The sequence below is a fragment of the Azolla caroliniana genome, unplaced genomic scaffold (genome assembly GCF_043228905.1).
Source record: "Azolla caroliniana isolate FFs.n. ecotype wild unplaced genomic scaffold, voAzoCaro1.0.p SCAF_10, whole genome shotgun sequence".
Classification (NCBI taxonomy): Eukaryota; Viridiplantae; Streptophyta; class Polypodiopsida; order Salviniales; family Salviniaceae; genus Azolla; species Azolla caroliniana.
The window spans coordinates 18,308,741-18,323,629 of NW_028230445.1; the positions used below are offsets into that span (position 1 = coordinate 18,308,741).

Below are 14,889 nucleotides of genomic sequence, written 5' to 3' on the forward strand. Positions count from 1 at the left end.
AAATCTCTGCTTTTATTGAATTTAATATATTCCAATAATTACTCCTTTTTTGCCTTTTTAATTGAAGTAATAACTATTTTAATAGTAACAATTTTTTATTTTTCCCGAAAAAAATAGTAACAATTTTTAAAACGAGTAAAAACATGCCATAAAATTAAAATTAAAACGAAGGGCGAAATACATACCTTCTTTTTTTCCTTTTTTTGCCCTCTTTTTATAGAAGTACGAACTCTTTAATATTACAATTATTAATATGAGTGAAACAAAACAAAATAAATCAACTTCCTTTTTTGTTTTCCCTCTCTTTTATTGAACTAATAACTATTTAATTATTACAATTATTAATACGAGTAATAAATATGTAAATAAAACCATAAAAAAAAAACAAATATGAATAGAAAGGGCAGACAGAAATTATTATTACTATTATTATCTTTTCCATCTTCCTATCTGTCTCTCTCGCGCGCGCGCTTTACACTTTTGATTTTACGAAAAAAGGATATTTATTTATTTATTTATTTATTTATTTTTATTTTTATTTATTGAATTTTATTTATTTTTGTTCTTTTGTGGGGGCGGAATGGATAAGCACGACCACTTTGCCCGATGCTTTCTCTCTTTCTTCTCTCCCTCATTTAATTTACATAATACTTACTTGCTTACCTATTTTTATTCAATCTTTTCTCTCTTTTTTAAAGTCCCCCAATTCCCTCACATGTCAAATATATTTGTCCTTATCCTTTGGTACTTTCCAAAGTCTCTCTCTCTCTCTCTCTCTATGGACACACTCCAACACGCATACAACACACACACATACACATATATGTACACATACACACCCACTCACACACACCAAGGTCCAAAACCATCACCATCACCATCATTATCACCACTTTGTGGCCATCCTTTTTCCCATGTCCTTCCCCGTGCTCGTATTGCCATCCATGCCCATTTCCCCCTCTTTGTCCGGGAGAGCCAGGCCAGGGCAAGCGGGGTAAAGCATGGGTGGGAAGTGGGGGGGGGGGGGGGGGCAAATACCCTTGCCATCGTTCCCACCCTTCATTCCGGTCCCCGAGTTTCATATCATTGTCCTCCGTCCCTTACCTACCCCTCAATGACACTTTTTTACCATCGTCCCACCTCGTGCCCATATCGTCGTCCTTGTCCTTATCCTTGTTTGACAAATGTTTAGCTAAGTAGTCCTTTCCTTTCCTTTCCTTTTTATACCAGGGGGGAAGCTGTAGTTCATAACATCCTCGTGTACATGATGATCGACCACTATTATGATCATGTATGTATATGGGCAGACCCAATCTGAGCACTTTATGGATTATATTCATATTGTTCCCCGATGTGGTTACATTGGATCTACGGTTGGAGTCAACACCTATTTATCGCTACTATAAACCTATTCGCGTCACTTCAAGCCTTGTCTCGAAAGCTTCTATTTTATGTAGTATATCGTTCGTAATGGTGGCCATAAATTTTAATTACTACTTTTGCATTTGTTGGGTCTCTCCTTAATGCTAAAGAGATATTATCGTGTTCCTGCTCCACATTGCTCTTGGTGTTTAGGAAAAGTTATTGTTAATATATTCATATTGTTCCAATTTCAGATGTCAAAAATTGACAGTGATGCGTGCATGTCTAACCTTCTCACCCCCAAATGCAATCTTAGCACTCTGGATGTATTTACATTGCTCCCAATGTTTTCAGATTTATGTATGTGTTATTGGTTGACTTCATTCTCACTTTTCCATGCTTGAAATATTAAGATGTTTGATTGGGATAGAAGAAACTATAGGGAATTGGTAGAACGTTTGTTTTTCATTTTTTGTTAGGAGTCACTTTAATTGACAATTGTATTGATCATCAAGTTTAGTAAATGAGTCCCCTCTTTCGTGTGGATTTAACACTATATATGGGTGCTTGGAAATGGGAAACAAACATTTTGTAAACCATTGAAGATTCATTGTACATGACTCTTGTCGGCTTTTGAAAATGGGATTGCTTTTAAAACATCGTAAACCCTCGATTCGACGTCGAGGTGTTCAAACATACCCATATATATATCGGTTTCCTTTTATAAGAACATTGTCATCTCAAAGCAAATTTTTATATAAAACATATCCCCACTTGTTTGGGAAAGTTTACGCATTTTATATTGTATATGGATCGATTGGTACAAAAGGGGAAAAAACTTGCGAGCCGTTTACTTTTGATAAATTTTAATGGTGGGGACTCGGGAGGCCCACATAAGGATGTATCCACCACCGCTCATGTCTCTAAAAGTTTCACAGTGCTCGTTTTGCTTTTCTCATCTCAAGTTTGTAAATGTATCCCAAAAAGGGTTAGACAATGACCCTAATAAGAATCTACAAATTATAAAAGTTTGGCTGGTAAGGAAACTATAGTACATTGGTTGCCACACACATAGAACGTAATAAACGCGTTTGTGCAAGAATACAAACATTTGAAAAGGGAAAATTACTTTTTGAAATTTTGTTTTTCCTTTTCTATTATTAGAAATTAGCTCACCCTATTGGTAAATTGTTGTGCTATTATAACTCAATGTCTTGGTTTCGAATCCTTATTTTCTCACCTCTCTCTCTCTCCCTCCCTCTTTAGTGTCATGTGATAGTAAAATTTGATGTTAGTGTCATGTTTTCTTCATATTCTCGAATATATGTTTTATGAGTTTTTGAACGTTTGATTATACTTTATAATGGCATATTTTGATTCAATCTCTATAGTTCATACTCATTTTCTTTGCAAAGTTCTAAAGTGAAAAAATTGATACCTTCACTAGTTGCGAGATGAGAACATCGATAATTGCAAGATGAGCTCATCATCAGTACAATTATGTCTTTGAATTATTGGATTTTTATGTTCGTGCTTTCTAATGTTTAGTAGTTAAGTAATTCCTAAGTTTTGAACTTTCAATTGTGTTGACATTTGATTCAATCAACATATAATATAGATCATAGTCATTTTTTTGAAATTCCAATCTTTATTTTTTTCCAACTTATAAATCCAATCAAACTTTCAAATGATTTACCATACACGTTTGATTGAATCATTCTCGAATGCGAATGCACATATGTTACGTATGGTTCATTCTATGGCTACACATATTACTTTTCGAATTAGGTAATAATAATAAGTACGTGCAAATACCATAATAACATTGCATTCAAGAATTTACTAATCCATGGCCTTTTGCTATTCCAATATATTGGTAATTGTCCATGATATCAAAAGTTAACATCCCATGATCTTTAGATGTATCTAGCCTTGTAAGTGTTTTTTCTTGTATATTCAACCACCTTTTTTTGTAAATGCCATTTTTTGTGAGCCCTACCCATTTTCTGTGCCTATATGTTCCTTTGTTTCAAATTGTCCCTAATCGTGTTACGTGCAATTCGATTCATAGTACATCAATATAATAACACACTCAATTCGATTTTTCAAAAGAACAAATTGTGTGTAATAAAGATTCCTTGATCCCACCCAAATCATGTATTATGTGGGGCATTCTTGACAAAATATGTGTTGTCATCCTTGAAAGGCTTAAGGGATGAGGTTAATGAACCCAATGCTACAATACAAAATGGCTTATCTTATGCTTAAATAGAGTATATGTAAATGTGTGCCTAAGAGGTGGTGATGCATGTGTCTTAGCTGAGTCGGAGTAATGTGAGGTTTGTACATTGAGTAATCAATGGATAGAAATAAGTTGTCACTCATATGTATGCTTCACATTATTGAGAGACATAGAGAGCATCCCATAGTAGATATTAGAATCTACTAAAACAATGTAGATCATGGGATTTTGAATGGGGTTTTGTTGTCATTTGGCGCCGAGATGATGGGGTTTTGCACAATTTATAGAGCTTGACCCAATATCACAGTTGGAGATTCTTTTCTCTTTTTAAGATGTTGGGAATTATGTCGTGATTGGGATATGTGCACTGTTTTTGTATTTGATGGTAGGCATGGAGTCAAAGCATACATGTGAAAGTTGAAGGGAGCATTGATGTGGAAATTTTGTTTATTGGAGTAAATCGTAACTTGTTCCTTAGTGGAGTGTTCCTCTTGCCTATCGGTGATTCAACTTGTCCCACTACCCATGTAGTAGTGACACCACTCAATTGTGCTGCCATTGTAGAATTTTTCACACATTTAGTAATAAATTGTGTGTTTCACACACTCACGCGCACACACACACAAAGAAGGGGCAGGAGAGTAGACAAAATTTGGCATATTGATATACTTTAGGAAAAGTGATGTATGGCATAACAAAGAGGCACGAAGCTCAAGAATACGAGTGTGGAGGTGGGTGATATTTCTTCTTGCATCAAATGATATGGGGGTGGAAGACATGGTTGGGTGCATATTGTTGCTTCGTTGTAGATATCCCAACATGCTAGGTTTAGTTTAGTGTGATAGTATTGCAATTTGCGATTCCTCACATCCTTGCTCCATTGTGTTGCGATTGCATCTATAAACCTTATGGTTTGATATTGTCATCCTAGCATATAGCTCAAGTAGTGTTGCCAAATTCTATATGTTAAACCATTTGTACATGTTGGATGTGTGTAGCAAGAAGAGATGATATAGTTATTGCTACCATCTCAAGTTTGGGTTCGTAGGTGATATGCTTCTATCTCGTTTACTTTAGCCAAAAACTCATGTACTTTCATCAACTTCTCTCATTGAAAGGGATTCATTCCATGTCAAGGAGCATCATTGAGTATGGTGTACTCATGTTGAACCGCCAAGATGTTTGTACATGTATATATGTCCATGCTCTATATTGATGTCATCTAGTTGCATTTACAATAACTACTTCAAGTCGCAAAGAACAAACATAATAATTATTGGGACCCTCTAGCCTATCCACGCTATAGGTTAGGCCCTGTCCCATAAATCTAAATTTGGTCTTGAATGGATGTTAAAAAACTCTCTCTCCCCTTCTTTTTTTATCTTAATTAGCTTACCCTAGTGGTATGTCATTATACACTACTAGCATTGCATCTTGGGTTTGAAACCCAATTTTCTCACCTCTCTATTACATACTCCATTGACATCTCTTATTTCACTAGATGCCACAATGGAATGTAGGGGTTAAACCCATGATCACCTGGACTCCATTGGGCAACCTTACCAACTGAGCTACATCCATTTGGGCTCTCTCTCTCTCTCTCTCTCTCTCTCTCTCTCTCTCTCTCTCTCTCTATGACACAAGAATCGAAGGATAGACTTACGAGAGGACATACATCCCTCTCACTCTTAGAGAAACGATGCCACCAAGCATACTGTCAAGAGCCACTGACTAAGGGGTGGATTTTTGACTCATTAGTGACCCCCTCCCTCATGTATGCATTAGTGGTTTGGGCTCCAAGGCTACCATCTTTCATGTTGATCCAATTAGAGAGATCATTGGTGATGATCCTATCACACCAACTCCGAAGCAAATCGACAGTACCACATTACATGATTAGAGTTGGGCTCACCTTACCCCCGATGTTAGTAGAAGCACTTTTTCAACTTGTAGTCTTTATTCATAGGATACATAGCCAACCACATGATAGGATATCTCATCAAGCTTTTGAGGCATGTTGATCCTCTATATGAGTCTGATTATACTAGCTCATGGTATGACATGACGGTGAGTTGGGTTCTTGCAAACGGTCTAGACATTAATAATCTACCTCCCCTTAGGTACAACCACACGAGTGATAACACTTTAATCTCTCATGAGGACCGTAATAAAGTAATACACCAAGAAATATGGAAAATTTACACTCGGTATAAATGGATCACCCCATTAGAGCCACTCCCATCTAAAATGTTGTACTATAAGGAACATTTCATGCACTTCTCTGAGTTAGGTTTTATTACACAACCAAAATATCTTATGCATTCTTACCAAATGAACTAAGGGTTTCCATTGGACAACTTAGAATATCATCTCACCAACTTGAGATTGAGAATAGTCATACTAATGGAGTCCCTAGAGAGGAAAGGATATGTAGATTATGTCACATAGAGATAGAGGAGGAGTACCACTTTACATGCAAGTGTCCAACTTACGTCGAGATAAGGGCAAAATACCGAGACATACTCGGTACCTCTCCCACCCTCCCCAAACTATTAGATACTCTAGATATAAAGAAATTAGGTAGTTATATCTTAGAAGTAAAACAACATAAAGAGAATATACTACAAAATGTTGACAATAACGTTTCTAATATTCACCAACATGTAACAAATGAAGTTTTCCAGGGACAGGGGGAGACGATGAATGTGGACACACCTGCACCACTCGGCCTTTTCCTTGATGAAGTAGAAAACCAAAGAAGAACCAAACACTCTCAGATGCCAGGTTTCAAAGCATCTCAACGTGGTGCATAAGTAAGTAAGAAAATAAGGGAACGTGAACTACACCGCCTAGAAGCCATGGTTGGGGTACCTTCTACATGGGGACCACGGGTCACACCCACACCGAAACCCTTTGACCTCCCACTTCTTTTCGAGAGGCTTGGATGGAAATGAAACTAGGCCTAGTACAAAGTCATTTCCTTTATCGAATATGTTACACCATAACATGTTTTGTACAAATACTAGAACTCTTTTAGCTTAAGTTCTATTTTTATTTTTATTTGTATTTCGATGATTAGGTAGACACCCTATTTTGTTGTACACCAATTGTCTCATGGGCCAAAATTTGGCCTTACAAGACGTTAATATTTCTTTCTCTCTCTTTCTCTTGGTGAAAACACACAATTATATTAATAAATGTGTGCGAAAAACACTACTTACAATGGGTGTGACAATGGAGTATTTTCACCCACTAACTACACTACATGGGTAGTGGAACATGTTGAATTGCCAATAGGCAAGACGAACACTCCACTAAGGAAAGAATTTCCACTTGCTCCAATAAAGAATATTGCCACATTAGTACTCCCTTCAACTTTCGTAGATATGCTTTCACTCCATGTCTATCATCGAATACAAAAGTGTTGCACATGTCCCAATTATGACGCAATTCCCAATATCTCAGAAAGAGGAAAATGATTTCTATCTCTAATTTGCGTCTCTCTCTCTCTCTCTCTCTCTCTCTCTCCAAGAAGAGTGAGCACATACGTGCATGCATTATTTTCACATGGAGAAGAGTACTACATATTAGTTATTAGTAACCCCTCTTCTCAAGGAGGAATCACATACAAGATGATATGTTGATTTTGTCCCATAGGCAAAACTGGCCTCCTCGTGGATAATAAAAATCTATTCTCCCTTCGATGTTTGACCTTGCAACATAATTTTGCACATTTATATTGAATCTAATCATTTTCTTCTTCATCCTTGTTCAATATTTGTCTTCTACTTTTTCTTCACTATTTGGCATTTGCCTTCTACTTCTTCTTCAATAATGTATATGAATTTTGTTTTGAACTATGCATCAAATCTCTCATATCGAGGGTTCTTCTTCATATTCAAGAATGTTACTAAAAATTCATTTGAAATGACTACATTAGATCTACTATCTTTTCATCTTCAACATTTTTTGTCTTTAGCTTCTTCAAAAATTTATTAAATTCCACTTCATCAGCACGTCACATTAGGATAACATTTAGTGATTCTTATTGTTACTTGTTAAACTCGTGAGGGACCAGGGTTTGTTTCAAGTTCCCAACCTCCGTGGCACACACCTTGTGCTTTCTTAGTTTATGTTTCCACCCGTCTTTTTGTTATTTTTTGTTGTATTAGTGTTTTTGGATATGTGTGCGCAAAGGGTTCCTAATTATATGTATTCACACACAAATACATACATGAGCATGCATAGATGTCATGTCCTTAAAAATATAGAAACTAACTCTATCTCCTTTACATACTTGTTTTTTTATTTGAATGAAGAGATTATTATATCCTTGATGGTTTCTTCTCTCTCTCAATGTTGAAGGCAACATGGACAACCATTACACATTCCCTATTGTGTGTGTACAAATACAAATATGTACATTTTGCATGTGTGCATATATATATATCATGTATATGTACAATTAAGTTTCCTCTACTATTTATTTGAATGAAGAGATTATTATATCCTTGATGGTTTCTTCTCTCTCTCAATGTTGAAGGCAACATGGACAACCATTACACATTCCCTATTGTGTGTGTACAAATACAGATATGTACATTTTGCATGTGTGCACATATATATATGTATATGTACAATTAAGTTTCCTCTACTACATTCCCTCACATATGCTTATCAAATTCTACTCAAGAGTTGGCACATAGTGAATCATCCTTGAGAAAATTCTGAGTTTGCTTCCACTTTAGCAACAAAAAGGCATTAAATTGTGAGCATTTTCCCATGTAAATCAACATTTTAATTAATAATGAAAGTTTCAATGATCATTAGATTTTATGTTTTGGTGAAAAGTCACGATTGATGACATTTTGTAAGAAGAAAAAGAAAAGTAGTAGGGGGTATATGTACTATTTTAAGAATGTGGAAGTGAAAGATACCTTGCCAAAAAAAGGCAATATTTTTAAATGTATCTAATCGAGACAACCTAACCTACCTTGAAGAGTAAAGATATCTAAACTTTTCAAATAATTTAAAGTCCGTACAAAAGGATGGGTGCGTGGACATGGAAGTTAAGATACAAAAATAATAGAGGGACAATGAAAAGATAGAAAGGGATTGGAACATCAAGTAATGTGTACAAATTTGGCATGTTCTTCGACACATAATTTAAAAACTTGACACATGCCATTGTGCAAGATATTTCAACAAAGTGTTTGTTAAGTAAGATAAGGTCATCCACGTAGAAAAAATGGGATTGCATCAACCTTTTGGAATGTGGCTTTGCATGATATGTAATGTGGATGCACAATCGTAAACAACTACAATTGCCTCCCTATTAAATGATTGTTTGTAGAAATATATGACGGTGTAGGATTTCTTTTTTCAAATGCATACTTGTTCTCTTATTCAATAATTGGTTTTGTGATGGAATCTAGTAGTAGTCGATAGAGAAGGTGCGAGAATTAATGCATATGAATGTTTCATGTGAGTCTTGAGACCCAATTGTCACTCTTTCCATTACTCCATATACATGCCACTGGAAGGTAGGGGTTGAACCGATGACTTCCTACTCTCCATTGGGTAACCTTAGCAGCTAAGCTACATCCATCTCCCTTATTATCTATCTCTCATCTATCTAATCACCCTATGCAATTAGTCTTATACAACATTGTTTAGCTCCCTAAAGGTGTAACCTAAAGATAATGTAATAAAAATCCCCTCATCATATAGAAGACAATAACTTGTATTTAAATTCCAATAATTTTTAATGTAAAAGTCTATTAAAAAACATCTTGATAATGGAGGATAGGAAAGCACCAACCAGTAAGTCACATGAAAAAACTCAACGGACAAACATATTGCCACAACTACAAAATGTGTAGCTTCAAGCAATAGTACTAACATTTTGTCATATGTGGAAAACAAAAACAATGATGTTTTTTACCATGGGTTTTTCACGAGCATTGCTAGAAGAGAGAAATTTATGTTATCTTTATATTTCCATATTTAATTACTAGAGGTCCATGCATGTATTGGTGAGCTTCTGTATCTTGGAATCTCATCAAGTGTTCAAAGCCCAAGTGCAAATTTTAAGAGCATTACTATACATGGTTAGTTTTCGCTTAAAGTAATTTACATCTTTCTTCCAATCACAGATTGGTATGCAATAATTCAGAAGTCCTCTAGTTATGTTGGTCACGAAGGATGGGGCAAGTGCCTTTACAACCTCAAACTTATTAACAAAACCCAAGCACTTCACAATCAAGCACATTCACAAATGGGGGCAAGTACCTATAACAATAGATCTCCACAATTGATCACATTCAAGTTCCACTTAAACAATCTATTCTATGGCTTACTAAACCATTTGAGTGGGTGATTATGTTCATTCCACGGTGCATGCTTACTCAACATCTATGTCTTAATTGCATCATCATATGATGAGGGCTTCGAAAACAAAACATAAATTCTTCTATTAATCCTTTACGGCATTTACATTCATCGCAAACTTCCATATCTCTATGTTATATAACCTTCATTCAACTATTTTGGGCTTGAAATATGGTGGTACATTCCCCCTAAAACAAAATCTTATGGGTACAACACAAATGATTCTGTTACAGGGCGGAGAGATAGTGAGAGAAATCCCAATCAGATTGTAGCTTAGAGCTTGCTGGTAATGTTGTCTGCAGGATATCAAAATGTCATGAGTTGAGCCCCTACATTGTGCGCCACATCTAGTGAACTAGTGCATTTAGTAAGGTTGGAACTGATTGCATGTAGTAAAAAACTGGCTTACCATTAGGGTATAGATCAAATACAAAGAGAAACAGATAGGTCAATTGTTTCGAAACAGGTATAGCCATAGTACGAAAAAACACATAGTTTCAATATCTATCTATCTATCTATCTATGATCTATCTATCTATCTATCTATCTATCTATCTATCTATCTATCTATCTATCTATATAACATATCCTCCATGTGGTTACTCAGCACTTGATTGAATGTATCATGCTCCCACAGTATTGATTAACATGGTTCTCAACATTGAGTGCGATAGATATAGCAATCTAAAGTTGCATTTTGGGTCCTTTTCCTTTTCCTTGATTGTTTCAGATTCGTATATTTACCTTTGACGAGATGATGTATTGAAGGTTGACCAATCAAATTCCTCGAGATATGTTCCTGAGAGCTCAAGTCTAATGCAAAGCAATAGTCATCATGCACTTGGCTTGATTGAGCATGTCCATTAAGTTGTTCTTGTGAATTCAGATCTAATGCTAAATGATAGTCATCATGCTCTTGTCTTGATTGAGGTTCTCTACCATCAAGTTCTTGTCCACATTTTTCACAAATGAGCTGACGCAGATCTCCCGAATCCTCAGTGTCTAATAAAAGTGATCCACTCGAGTGAGTTCTATTCCCAAGTACCTCTTCTTCTGTCTTTGCATTTAAGTGGTCATCCACCTTAACATCATCATTATCCATCCTCCCAATACAAGAGGTATACATGGCACGCTCAGGTGTAGAGGTCAGTTTTTCTTGTAAGTAAACTTGTTCCTCTATAGATGGACTCAACATCCATTCATCTGTAAAAAAGCAGAAACATCAAAATTTATTTGAGAAACAACCAAATAAGTAGAAACACTCGTCTCTTTTTTACCTTCACAATGTTCTTCTTCTTCTATGTCCAGCTTCCCTCCCCATTGTGCGTGAACATTACTTCCACTACCTTGACCATTGTTGCTTAGGAATGGCGAGACAAGCTTTTCACAATCTTCCCGAAATGCCCGAGCTTCCCGTTTACTCACTACCTTTGAAACATATTTTAACCCTTGCCTTGGTCCATTAAAAAAGGAACGAATATCACGAGAAGCACCATTGCTCTCACATGGATTGGAAACAAAGTTTGTAGCACCGATGTTAAGCACCACAAGCGAGAAGGGTTGTCCTCCAATGGCATTTGTTAGCAACTTAATTGAAACAAATACAACAGAATCAATCCTGTTCTGAATTGGAACACTTGTTGAAAGAACCTCTAGAGGCATGGAGGCTGATGCACTCTTGAATGACCTATAAATGAGCATTTTCAGTTGGTGGTACTTGCAACTAAGGAAAAAAATAAAACACAACAAGATAGATGATATTCATGTATGCTTATATTACCAGTTCCCTGGATATCTCCATTTCATGGTAATGACATTTGGTCTTCTTGCATATTCTTCCTTATCTTCATCTAGCCTCGCAATAAAATCCACCGCCAATCTTCTCACAATGTCCTAATGAAAATTTGGAACGAGCACTCTTTTCGTTTTAAGGCAGAATATATCGACATTCACAAGCACTATTCTTGCAAATCATAGATTATTACCCCAGTTTGCTTGAAGGAACTACAAGGCTGAAACGAATCCTCAACTGAAAGGGATTTAGGTGGACCTTTGTTTTGTACAAGACTATTGTCTACACCTCTACAATTTTCATAAAGCAACGTGCCCATTCTGCTTCCAAACCTACTAATACGTAACAAAATGTGTTTCAATTTATTCACTCTCTCTAGTATCACCACAAGTCTTCTGGACAGAAAGGAGGTATATTATCGTCTCTAAGAGGCTAAATTGGCCAATGACACCCAACAATAATTTCATCTTATTATGTTTTCTAATCATGAAGACCATCGAAAGAAAAATAAATTGATATAACAATATACCATTATAAATCTTATGAATATCACTACAAGAACCCATTACCGGGCGGATAGCTGTTGTAATGAGATTTGCTGTAAATCGGCAACTGTTGTTACTCCCATTTCATTCAACATAGACTCAGTCCGATGTCCAACACCAGGTAACTATGTGAAAAGACCAATAATAGAAGGTTTTGAAGCCACATTACAACATATGTACCTTGGAATGCTGTTTGAAATACTAATGCCTACTTTACCAACATATATATGAAATGGAAGGTTTTGACGCTAAGTTACTATGTAGAAATTTAATATTGTTAAGAGACTAAATAGTAGATATCCGTTTTACCTTGCGTATATGAAGGGGCTCAAGAAAAGTAGATATTGCAGAACTAAGTATGCAAGTCTGTTTGTTCGGTTTGTTTACTGAAGAGACCAGCTTTGCCAGCATTTTCTGGCACAAAAATCGTATTCAACTATATTAGTTGCAATATAGCAAGGATTATTGTTTGCTTTTCCAGTGAAATGCACATCAACGATAGTAGGGAATAGAACCATAAGAGATTTACATTGAAAGCTATCCCAGCTGAGCATTGAAACCCTGTTTCTTTCTCAACTGCAGCACGGATTTCCGCAACAACTTGGCTCCCGACCATAATATAATAATCACTATTGTTCTGATCAATATTGCTGGCATATGAAACCTTAATATCATTCTCATTCACTCCAATGATTTCCAAACCAATCACATGCCTGGAAAAGTCTTTGATTGGTATTGATACAACCCTCTTGAGCACCTCTGATGTAATATCTAATGCAGCTTCATCGAGACCTCGCCTATCGACAACCATATGAAGAGGAAATAAATGAATACTGACGAAAGGCCAAACAGATGCATCTCAAAAACATTGACAAGAGAGTAGAGTATATGTAATGCACCTCTCTAGAACACCAAAACGACCTATGACGGCCATAATATTTTTGCTTGCTGCTCGGTAAGGCGTTAAATCTTCTCCATTAAAGAGAATTAAATTAGGGCATCTGAACAAGTAATTAGAATTAGAATTAGAACTTTTTATCGTCCATAAAGAGGCCAGTTTTGACCTATGGGACTAGAGTATACATGTGTTCTTGATATGTGTCTCCTTCCTAGGAAGGGGTATTCCTACATTGAAGCACAAAGTCTCTATGTGTGAATAAAGAGACTTTGAACGAATCCACCATTATCAATCATACTTTCCCATAAATTCATGACAATGAAGGAAATACGAATTCCAAAAAGACAATGACATACCTTTTCTTGGCCTCTTGGATAGATGCCATTTTCGGCACACCGAGTTGACGGGCCATATAATTACATGTCACTACCAAAGACTTCTATATTATAAAAACAAAAAACATATCATTTCATGAAAGGTATGTTCCTTAATAGAATTGACAGCATACAATTTCAGCAAGTGTTTATAATGTATAACAGCCAATATGTTGCATTTTCTAATGAGATCTAGAACAGACATAACGAATCGTTTCATTTAAAACCAACAGGGTGGTGCATGCATGCATGCATGTATGTTATGTATGTATGTATGTATGTATGTATGTATGTATGTATGTATGTATGTATGTATGTTATGTATGTTATGTATGTTATGTATGTTATGTATGTTATGTATGTTATGTATGTTATGTATGTTATGTATGTTATGTATGTATGTATGTATGTATGTTATGTATGTTATGTATGTTATGTATGTTATATATGTATGTATGTATGTATGTATGTTATGTATGTATTATACCTGTGTAACACCGACAGGGTGGTGTAGAAGGTGTGGTCGGCGGAGGATTTCAGACTGAGCATAGAAGCAGTCCACATCCTGATAAACCAATAACACAAATAAAAGAATTTGATAACAAATGAAAGAAATGGACCTGCTTTGAATCAGAGCTAACATACACACACACACACACACACACACACACACACACACACACACACACACACACACACACACACACACACACACACACATACACACGCATCCATCAGGATGCAAATAAATAAATAAATAAATAAATAAATAAATAAATAAATAAATGAACAGATGAAAAGAAGGAACTCACGAAATAGGCCACAACAACTGGACGATGATGATGATGATGATGATGATGAGCGATGGAATCCATTCCTCATTATCTGTGTAGCGATCTGAAGATAACTGAAGAAGAAGGCATCTTCTCTCAGAAACAAAGGGGGGGGGGGAGGAGAAGAGAGATTGATCGGAAGCCTTGAGGAATCACAACAATTGTTGATAATTGGTATTGTTTAGCATCCTGCATTCAGATTCAGAACAAAGGAAATGCATGAAGACATCCACAACTAATTATATGCTCACAAAGATCAGTAGAAAAAAACCTTGGAGGAGATAGGGTAAATCTCACTAAAAATAGTGAAGCCATTTAAACGCCGCCCTAATGTCAGAGGACACCAATTATATGCTCACAAAGATAACTAGAGAAAAAGGAGGAGATAGAGTAAAATCTCACTAACTAAAAATGGTGAAGCCATATAAATGCCACCCTAATGTTCATAAGAGG

The 14,889-nt window shown here is 36.0% G+C and overlaps 1 protein-coding gene across 2 annotated transcripts; it reads right to left on the bottom strand.

Moving 5' to 3' along the window:
- Positions 1 to 10,548: 10,548 nt before the first annotated feature.
- On the bottom strand, positions 10,549 to 14,521 carry LOC147859325 (uncharacterized). 2 transcript variants are annotated; one of them, XM_087326363.1, is made up of 11 exons: positions 14,416 to 14,521; positions 14,091 to 14,168; positions 13,586 to 13,668; positions 13,231 to 13,332; positions 12,861 to 13,128; positions 12,641 to 12,745; positions 12,356 to 12,456; positions 11,980 to 12,118; positions 11,775 to 11,887; positions 11,272 to 11,681; positions 10,549 to 11,197 (listed from the first exon to the last, which is right to left on the bottom strand). In XM_087326363.1, exons 1-11 carry the CDS (start codon positions 14,476 to 14,478, stop codon positions 10,650 to 10,652), a joined length of 2,010 nt encoding a protein of 669 aa, XP_087182489.1. In that variant the 5' UTR covers positions 14,479 to 14,521; the 3' UTR covers positions 10,549 to 10,649. The 2 variants fall into 2 exon arrangements, with proteins under 2 accessions (XP_087182489.1, XP_087182490.1); XM_087326364.1 differs by lacking the exons at positions 14,091 to 14,168; positions 14,416 to 14,521 and having other exon boundaries at positions 13,231 to 13,300; positions 13,586 to 13,671.
- Positions 14,522 to 14,889: the final 368 nt, after the last annotated feature.